Genomic DNA, 10,658 nt, shown 5'->3' on the forward strand with positions numbered 1-10,658 from the left:
GATGAGTTGAGTCCCCCCCCCCCCCCCCCCATATGTGAAGCGCTTTGAGCACCTAGAAAAGCGCTATATAAATGTAATCAATTAATTAAAGAGCTGCTAACACTAAAAGAATCTCATCAGTTTTTCAACAGAGAGTTTTAGTGTCACATCACAGTCTATATGCTGTTTCAGAGGCTTTTCCACCCTGACAAGAACACAGTTTGTGAGGAAATACTGAATATTTGGGATTTATTGGAATAGAAATGGTCAAATGAAAAAAGAAGCAACATTGAACATTGGCACAAAATAACGTCTATCGGTCACTTCAATATAAAAATATAGGTATCGGCCTTCAAAAACCCATATCGATCAAACCCTGCTACTGTTATTACTGCTGCCGCTACTTTTACTATTACTTTTACTGCTACTTGTTACTACTATTACAAATTCTGATTCTGCTGCTACTACTAACACCATTGCTCCTGCTCATACTACTACTACTAATTATAAAAACTTGTGTATATCACATTTCTAAAAGACAAAATGCTTTGTTAAAATTAATCCTGGAGTTGTTCATGTTCACTTATATCGACTAAACTGTTGCAGGGAAAATGGATTCTGTTTGGAGAGGGGGAGGGGGGGGGGGGTTCCACTTTAATTTTGAACACTGGGGCTATCATTCAATCACTCATTAAATCATTCAACCATTTTTTATTATGCCTCCATCCCTCAGGCTATTCTTTCATTTATCATTAATATTATTCATAAAAGCAAAAATCAACTTCCTATGATACTATCAATGATTTTTTTTAATTAACCCTCTGAAATATGAAAATTACCCCATAGAAAAATATCTGGATCAACCGCTGTGCTTGCACACACACACACACACACACACATACACACACACACACACTAAGAAATGAGTATGGAGAATTATTCAATTTGGATCACGTATTGCACAATGTCAAGCAAAAGTGTCACTGGCTCCTTACCACACACACGAACACGAACGCGAACACGAACACACACACACACACAGTTCAGTGCACTCACCCTCTCCAGGTCCTGTCGGAGGTGTGTAAAGAGTTTGAGGCGTCTGTACAGGACGTCCTGCTCCTGCTGGGCCAGGTTGTCCACCTCGTCCCTCTTCAGCGTCACCAGTGGGCGGTTGAAGTTGGCCTTCCTCCTCAACTTCCAGAACTGATACAGGAAATCCACCTGCAACAGAAAATCAAATATTACCACTTCTGTACGTATAACTTAACTCAAACAGTGTGTGTATAAATGCCCCAATGAACCAAAATATTGAGCAAATTGTTGATTGGGTTGGGGAGAACTAATGTTCAGTCTTGGAGAAAAATAAAACAATAACACAATAAAAGCAAGTGTAAATGCTGCATAAAGTTGAAACAAAAATGCCCTACAGCAGTAAGAAACAACACTAAAATCTACCAAATCAACAAAACTTACAAAAAACGATAAAAATTAATGAGGAAGTGAAATCGCTGCATATACACAAATCTATAAATCCATTGTAGATTCTATGTTGTGCTCCTTATACTTGTTTTTTCTTACTGTGCTGCCCTCTAAAAGGAAATGCCACTGCATACGGACCAATGAAATATTGTTTTTGAATCATATTACTTTGTAAAGTGCACTCAGAATCCACTTTACTGGACACATCTAGCTAGTACCGGGTAGAACAGCCTGTATTCTTCGAGGAACAGATTCAACAAGGTGCTGGGAACGTTCCACAGGGATTCTTGGTGCATGTTGGTTCTGACTCAAGGGCATCACGCAGCAGATTTTTCTGCGGTGCATTCATGCAGCGAACATCTCGTTTCACATCATCATCCCACAGGAGATCTATTAGAATGAGATCTGGGGACAGTTTTAGGTTTGCCGTGAAGTTCAGACTAGGGCTGAAAGGTATTGACAAAAATCGAACTGTGATTATTTGACAGAATATTGCAATTGATTTAAACTGTGATTTATATCATCACGTGTTTAACTTTAAAATTGCTTAAAAAGAAGTGATTTTGTTAAAAAAAACAAAAAACAAACTAGATGTCAGTGTGCAGGATTTACTGAGTTTGATTGTGACGAAAGGTTTTGATTCATGGACCAAAGATTACCTGCAGCTCTAAAACACCTTGTTCAGAAATCCATTTTGAACGCTTTTCTCTCTTTTAAGCAATTAATTGCAGCCTCTGAGATTTGGAAATTGCAGAAATTCATACTGGGATTTAGATGTTTTATTATTATATTTATTTGATTAATTGCTCAGCTCTAGTTCAGACAGATACTCAGTTGGCGCTGTGCCGTTGACTCCAGGCAGGATGAATTGACGCCATTTACACCAAAAACCAGGATTTGTCAGACAAGGCCACGCTTTTCCACCCTTCAGCGGTCCAGTCTCGGTGATCACAGACTCACTACGGTTTCATCTTCCTGTTCTCTGCTGCCAGCGGAGGAAATCGGCCCGGCTCGCTGCCGCAGCCCGTCTGATTCAAGGTTCGACGGGGGTCGTGTTCTCGGACGCCCTCCTGCCCTTCGCTGTTGTACCGAGCTGTTATTTGCATACTTGTGGCCTGTTAGCTTGAATGAGTCTTGCCATTCTCCTCTGACCTCGCTCATCAACGAGCCGTTTTCACCCACTCAACCTGTCGACCCCGTCTGCATGTTTTATTTATATGTGACTCACACTCTGGAGGAGGGAGCTGTTTGTGTAAACGCGGAGGTGTAGCTGTTGAAGTGAATACTGAGTGTACAGTATCATTTCACATCATATAATACCTTACCATATCCTTTCATATCATATCCTTTCATATCATATACAATCAGTGTTGGGGTCTTTACTGGAAAAAAGTACTAAATTACACATTATTCACTTTTCTTTAAAGTAATGACTCATTACTCCCCAAGAAAAGTATTTAGGTACACTACTCACTACGTTATCTTTGCCTTACACCCCAAAACGATAGTGTTAGGCGAACTTGAGTTCATTGGGCCGATAACTATAGTAGATCTAAGCCACATTACCAGCAGAAGTAGTGACACATAATCTTTCTTTTAAGGTTTTTAATAAAGATAAAGCCTATAGCATTTAATTCAGACTTTCTGAGTTGTATTTGCCACTTTGTCGGCTTGTTCTTGTGCGCTTTAGTCACAAATGACTCGAAGGAAGCATAAGACGAGGGAAATCTTTCAATATATATTACGCAAATAAATAGGTTAAAAAGGCTAAAGAATGAAATGCAAGTAAGAGCCTATCTGTTAGATCGGTAACTGTAATGTAATTACTGAAACTGGAACAGTAATGCCTTCCTTTACTCTGTTAAAAAGCAAAAAGTAATGCGATTACTTGTAGTGCGTCACTTTGAACCCCCGACACTGTATATTACAGGATATATCACATCATATCAAATACCATATTGTATTGTATCATATGTTACCTGGCAGGTGGGCAGCGCCAGGCTCTCCGCCACCTCCTTGGGGTCCACCAGTCGGTAAAACTCGTCCTCCAGCTCCTGCAGCTTCTGCTTCCTCTGGCTCACCTTCTCCCTCTCCAGCTGGTCCCGCTCAGCCCGCTCCGACGCCGACACCGGCAGCGGCACCGGGCACAACACCGACCGGTGCTCCGGGTCGCCGCCACTGCAGCCGCCACCGCCACTACCACCGCCGTTCGACTGGTGCGGCTGGTCCGGTCTGAGCTCTGAGGCGGCGGCGGCGGCGGCGTGCGCTCCGTTGGCGGCGGACGTGTTGCCGTGGCCGCCGTTGGTCGTGCTGGAGGCGCTGTTGGCGGCGGAGCTGCTGTTGCTGGCGGTGCTGCTGTGCTCCAGGCAGAAGGACTTGAAGCGCACCTCGTCGTTCTCGGCCAGGATGGTCCTCATCTCCAGGCCGTGGTCGAAGGCGCACGTCACATGGAAGGCCACGATACAGGAGGGCATGGAGCACTGAGGGGGGGGGGGGAGAGAGGGGGGGAGAAGGTGAGTGAGAGGAGAAAGGAGGAGGAACGAGGGAAGGGAGGGAAATGAGAAGGGAGAGGACAGGGGAATTAGTGGCAGTGAGTGAGGAAGACGATGCAAAAGGGAGGAAGAGAGAGAGAGAGAGGAAGTAGAGGAAGAAGGAGAGCAAGAGAAGAACGGGAGGAAGGAGGCAGGAGACAGAAAGGAAGGGGGGGGAAAGTGAGGAGAAGAGAAGAGAAGAGGAGAAGAGAAGAAAAGAGAGAAGTGAAAAGACGAGGTGAGAAGAGAAGAGTTGAGAAGAGAAGAGAAGACAGAAGAGGAGAGAAGAGAAAAGAAGAGTTGAAAAGAGAAGAGAAGAGAAGAGAAGAGAAGAGAAGAGAAGAGAAGAGAAGAGAAGAGAAGAGAAGAGAAGAGAAGAGAAGAGAAGGACGAGGGAGGAAGTGGCAGAGTGAGCAAGAGGAAGCAAGAGGGAAGGATGGAAGGAAGGTGGCGAAGGAGGGAGGGAAAGGAAAGGATGGAGGAAGCAGAGGAATTACAGAAAGAGTGATAGAGGAAGGTGGAACAGGAGAGGGGAAGGGGAAATCCCATTTGAGCGTTAATTCTGTCTCTGGGTTCATTAAAACGAAAGTAAATTGAAGTGCTTAGTGGAAAACAAACAGTTCTGGTTATTGGCTTGGAGCCACTTCACGCTCTCTTCCTCACACACACACACACACACACATACACACACACACACACACACACACACACTAACACTGTTTCTCTGACACAATGTCATAACGATTTGCCTCAAAGCAACTTTTTTGCTCCATTTTGTGTTTTATCGTGGTTCTGATACAAGTGCTGCGCGGCAAAGCAGAAAGACAAGCCAAGTCACAACAAACACGGTTCCCCCATTTCTGGTGATATCCCAAGTGCAACAGAGGCCGCTCTGATCTGTGTGTGTGTGTGTGTGTGTGTGTGAGCGTGTGTGTGTGTGTGTTTCTCAGTACTATCCATTACAGGTCAAACCAAGAGCCTGCCTCCCACTGAGTCCCCACAGGCATGGTGTGATTTTTGTGTCTGTGTGTGTGTGTTGTGAATGTGTGAATGTGTGTGTGTGTGTGTGTGTATGTGTGTCTTTCAGTATCCATTGTCGCCCATTCTCTCAGCCTTTAGAAAGAGGAGGGTTCATGGTGACTGTGTTGACTGTGTTGTTCATGAGTGTGGTGACAAAACCCTGACTGGTCCTTCTGTCCTGCCGACTCCGCAGTCTGGGAAACGACTTCATGTCTCACGTTTCCGCCGGCGACCTCTCGCCCCTCGCTCCCCTTTCACCGGCTGCACTACTGTAGACGACTTCAACAGTTTCAGTCCCAAACCAAGATACAGCCCATTTGATATTGTAATGAAGCATGAAGGAAAAACTCATTTAGTCAATTTAATAGATTGTAGTAATAGTTTTAGCTTGTTTTAGCACATAGATTGTTTCTTTGCAATTAAAAAATGTATTAATTTAAGCTGATGCTTTTATCCAGAGTGACTCGGGCTATATGGACAAAAATCATGATAACCACAATAACATTTTCTAATTGATGCTCATTAGAAATTTGAGAAAGAGAGAAATTTGACCTGGAAATTGTTTTTCATTTAATTGTGTATCACGATTTACCAGATTAAAAAACTCTGCGATACGAATACATTGCTAGACGATAAACGATAAACATTGATGTATATTGCCCAGCACCAGTGCCTTGCTCAAGGGCACATCGACAGATCCAACCTGTGACCTCCAGTCTCTCTAAACACTAGGCCACTCTCTCACTCTTCTATCTCATGTCATATTGTCTCTTTAGTATAATTTGATCTTGTATGGATGCGACTGAATGTTCATCTGCGGTAAAATAATTCTCCAAAGACAAAGAAGTCCTAAACTAAACTAAACTAAAGTGAATCAGTTGTTCAGCAATTCACCCATATTCTAGTCCAAAACCTAAATTTTGTCTATATTTGTATATTTTCTCTAAGAAAGTTGTTTTTTGTAGCTGTCTTAACTAATGGTGACTTTACGTACAGGTGTGTGCAGTGTTCACAAACATTACAAATACCTACACAGATTTTAGTCTCATGTGAAACTATGAAATGTTTAGCCTTCACATACTGTCAATTCTTGTATCAAAAGCTCAGACAATAAATTCAGAGTGAAAAACCATCTCCAATCCAATAAATCACTATGTAAACAAAGCCAGTGAAGGAGCAACAGGGGGCGTCACACAGTAATTAAAGATCTGGCCTTTATGATACACCACCGCAGATAAATCATCTCGTTAAAAAAAAACGGAGTTTCAGGCGAGGCCTATAAACCCGTTTCATCACAGACTTCCCCAAATGTCAGAGTGTGCCTGTTGCAGCTGCTCTCACTTGTTGGGTGTCAAAAGCTAAAAGGTTGAACACAGCTTGAAGCCGCCTAGATTTGTTGTCGGTGCTTTCACGGCCGGTGCGAGCCGAGTCATCGCAAAAAAGAATACTCATCTGGCCTTTTCTGCTGCACCTGCTCTTTTCTGGCAGGGATTCATTAATGCCAGTTTTTCACTGCCCATGCTGACTGAGTACAGATACCAACATACTGCTGCCACTGGCCAGTAATCATCAGCCATTAGCATTGGATAACTGCACAAAAATGATTGAACTATATTCTATTTGTCTCCATTAGAGAGATCTGACAACCTTATACGTCTGAAAATCCAGCTGCCTTGCTGTGACTTCTGCCGTGTTACTGGTATTAATTCCTGCACTTAGATCAACGATGAAGGTCCAGCAGGGCCGAAATGTTTGTAGATAAATATAAGTAATGTGTGTGCGTGTGTTTTCCCTTCATTCAGATTCACATTAGCTTTCCAACGCACCTACGAGCTCGTTAAGGCAGCTCTTTACACCCCTGGCTTGTTTTGCTCATTATTTTCAATAGAAAGGTCGTCTCTGAGAGATTAGTATGTTTTTAGCGCTCCGAGCTAAAAACATGTCAACTTTTAGCAAAATAGCACCTCGGTTCAAACAGGTTTTTTTAATTGTCTCATAGCAATCACAACTCCCACGACCATCGCTTCCCACACGCATCTGTTTAGCGCTACTAGTTAAATAAGAGCTTCCCAATGGACACAGAGGCTTACAAGGTTCTTGGGCATCAAATTCGCCGACTTTTCAATTACTTTCAAAGTCTCGTTTGGTAAAATTTAAGTATTCAAACTGGCCTGTTTTGGGGTAAAACGTTGGTCAAAATTAGACATCATGGAGGTCTCGTTTTTTTACTCATGATCTTTCCAAGTCAAGGCTGAAATCATTAATTTCACAGGGTTTTCCTCAGGATGTGAAGTGTGGATCCTGGGAGGGAGAGAGAGAGCCAGACAGCTGAGGCATGTTGATGAATTTGGGTGCTATATTATAATGAATAAAAAATCCAAGTTCTTACAACGCCTCAAAACCAAAAACTTTCAAGGATTTGCAAGGCCTGCGGGAAACCCTGGGCGTACATGTAATATCTATTTGCCTAAACCCTCGTACATGGTTCCTACCCAATTTCCATTTCAAATATTCATACTTTTTCCCAGGCCTTAATTTCTTGACTGGATTGGAGCATTTCGGTTGGTGTTCAGCATGATGTATGGTAATATTAGTGGGGCAACATGGAATTATGCGGTGACCAAAAAAAAGTGTTAAACAAATCAAAACTATCTTATATTTTAGATTCTTTAAAGTAGCCGCCCTTTGCCTTGATGGAAAGGCAAAGGCTTTGGACATAAATTCATACATAGGCATCAACTTCACTATTTATATTTGTCTAAGGAACACATTTCAAGCATTTAAGCATAAGCCTTTAGATCAAAATGGCTTTAATAGAATGAAAAACATTCAATCAGGTGTGTCCAGACTTTTGACTGGTAGTGCAGGACGCTCTGTTGTCAAAACTGTGTGAGCAAATCACAAAGTTCTCAAGGAGGTGAAGACACGTTACACATGCAGTTTTACAGGTTTCATGTGTGAAAGCTGAAGACTGTCGTTCACAAAGACAGACAGCACAGTATGTGAAATGACACCGAGTCTACAGCTACAGGTTTAGACGATCAGGACTGAGCAACAATATGTTTTCCATTCCCTCCCAGACTCTGCTGCGCCCAGACTTTTCAAAACCAAGAAAATGATGTTGTTTTTTCATGCATTTCCCAGACATTCAAGGCCTAAGACGGACCCCTGCTGCTGCTGCTCTCCGCACCGCACCGAGCCGAGCCGCCTCTCCACCTTTTGTCTGAGGCGGCTGCTGATCAGCGAGCGCGTTCGTGCATCTGCCCGCCTCCAGCTACAGAGACAGGAGAGAGAGAGAGAGAGAGAGGCCTCCGCTCCTCCCTGCAGGCGGTTCTGGCTCAAGGACTCACCGCTAATCTACAGCATCAATACTGCGAGGACACGAGCCCTCGCTGCCACACACACACACACACACACACACACACACACAAACACGCATGTAGAAAAAACACTCGCACACGCTCATTCAGCACACATGCATGTACACCACACACACACACACACACACGCACACGCACGGAGATAGAGAGCGGGGCTTTAGGAATCCAGTTCACCTTGAGGGCATCTTTAACACTGGATGGTGTGCAGGCTAATAGCTGTAATGTGGGGTTAGTGTCAGCGTGTCAGCGGGGGTTTTGTTTGTGTACTCAGCAGCATGTTAAGGAGGTGCCGGGTTCAAATACATCCACCAGCGCCCAGCGGGAGGCTAAGAACTAGGATGATCTGTGTGTGTGTGTGTGTGTGTGTGTGTGTGTGTGCGTGTGTGTGTGTGTAGGCGTGCATTCAATTCATACTTTGATTTTGCAGCCCTTTTTTCTGTGCGTGTATGCGTCTATATATATATATATAGATATTTCTTTGTGTGTTTGCCTTTGGCAGATTTCAGCATGAGTTCCACCTACCTGTATGCAAGGATGAGTGTGTGTTATATATATATAGTGTTCTACATATATATATATATACATAGTACAAATTTAGTTTAAGGTGAGGTTAAGGTTTTGGTCATGGTTGAATAAGAGAAACTTTTGCTAAAAATGAAAACATTCACAGTAGAAAGCTTCTTCGCATGAGCTGAGAATTGAAGCCGAGTCGTTGGAGTTGAAGTAAAGTGTACATGCCCATACAATGGAGCATGTCATTTCAATTTTAAGACATCATGCTCATTTCACGGGACGAGAGTGTGTCCAACGTACCTGTATGCAGGTTCCTGTGTGTTCTCGACACAGGCTGCAGGACAGCGCCCAGCGGCTGGCAGGGATGTGGGACACCTTGGTAATGGGCTCCATCTTCTCTGGACAGCCTATACTCACCTACGAATAAACAAATCAGCAAAGCAGCAAATTAGTTTTTTTCTTATTTAATGCACTATTTACAATTCTCAACACAGTGTGGAGGATTTGTTGACCTGAAGCAAGTTATATCTTTAGAATTTGAAAAAAGTGACAGCTACTATTTTTGAGCGCAAATCTCAGATAAATTATTGTACATTTTATAGGATAGTAGCAGGGATGTGATGGAGGGTTTATTCGCAGATTAGATTTTACCCTCCTTTATAGTCTGAGCTAAATCTTTCTGATGTGAATTCATGGTATTCATCATCGTAGTATCAAACTGATTTAAGTTAGGATAGGGTCTTTAAAGGGGAAAATCATAGCCTGGTTCCAGACTCCTGAATCGCGTCTGGAAATGTTTGTGCTTTCAACTATTGCCTGCCTGGGGACTACAGAGGAAAATTAGCCTTTTTGGCTAACTCTGGCATATTTTAAGAAATGTTATTAATATACACTGTCCCTGTCAAATAAAGTAATAAACTAAACACTTACGCTAGCGGCCGGATACGTCAGTCCCTGCCACACACAGAAAACAGCTAACTAGGAGGCAATCTCAGGCTGAATAATGGAGTAGGAACGAAATGGCCATTCAGTTTGTATATCAGGCTTGGAAAATTGTAAATTAATGCTTTACTGAAAATATAATAGATTTTTGTTTTTTTTGGTGGTTGTGATGCTTTGTGATGATCACCAACAGGAGGTCTTAGTTCATCCATCTTTTTTTCTGTAGATACAAGTTAAACAAAGTCCTTGGTTGTTATTGTTACCAAACCTTCAGCCCCAGATCTTCCACTTTTTACAGATACTGAAAAATATAATCGATGCATTGTGTTTTGGACAACAACTGCTCAAGCGCTCTCAGACTTTTTTTCATCCAGGGACTCAGATTAGAAAGTTAGCCTCTCGTCCTTGGACCCGAAGCGAGAACACATGTGCTCTTTGGGGAAAAAAAGTCATCGTAAAGCCCAGTGTGCCAGAAGTCCCTCTGAGCTGCCTATTCAAACCGGCTTTGGCCCAAGCTGCACTGCACCGAATATAACCAATATGTCATTGACCAGCGCCAACCAGCCATGCAGAATACAGCCGAGTGGAGAGCACTCATCTCCCAAGTGCCATTTCTTCCTTCCTTCCTTCCTTCCTTCCCTCTCTCCCCCCACGTCTTTCCAAAAATCCATTCCACCTCTTTCACATTCACTTATTCTCTCCTTTGTGAAAAAGGCGCTCTCTTCTTCGTCCTTCACGCTTGTGTTAACCAGCTGATGGCTGATTTCCGCAGGTCACGCCCCTCCTCTCTTCTTCTTCCATCCTCCCTCCCTCC

At 43.2% G+C, this 10,658-nt stretch overlaps 1 protein-coding gene across 1 annotated transcript in view; it reads right to left on the reverse strand.

Moving 5' to 3' along the window:
- The window catches only part of jade2 (jade family PHD finger 2), a gene marked incomplete at its 5' end in the record, with an annotated part of 136,150 nt that overhangs the window by 69,466 nt on the left and 56,026 nt on the right, over window positions 1-10,658 (reverse strand). The window contains 3 exons of the mRNA XM_071543077.1: window positions 1,036-1,200; window positions 3,438-3,938; window positions 9,203-9,319. Coding sequence (XP_071399178.1) covers window positions 1,036-1,200; window positions 3,438-3,938; window positions 9,203-9,319 — 783 coding nt within the window. The remainder of the gene's footprint in view (window positions 1-1,035; window positions 1,201-3,437; window positions 3,939-9,202; window positions 9,320-10,658) is intronic.

The sequence above is a fragment of the Centroberyx affinis genome, unplaced genomic scaffold, assembly GCF_046629955.1.
Source record: "Centroberyx affinis isolate AG114_WGS23_722 - 3 ecotype Tasmania unplaced genomic scaffold, CSIRO-AGI_Caff_v1 ptg004218l_1, whole genome shotgun sequence".
NCBI classification, from domain to species: domain Eukaryota; kingdom Metazoa; phylum Chordata; class Actinopteri; order Beryciformes; family Berycidae; genus Centroberyx; species Centroberyx affinis.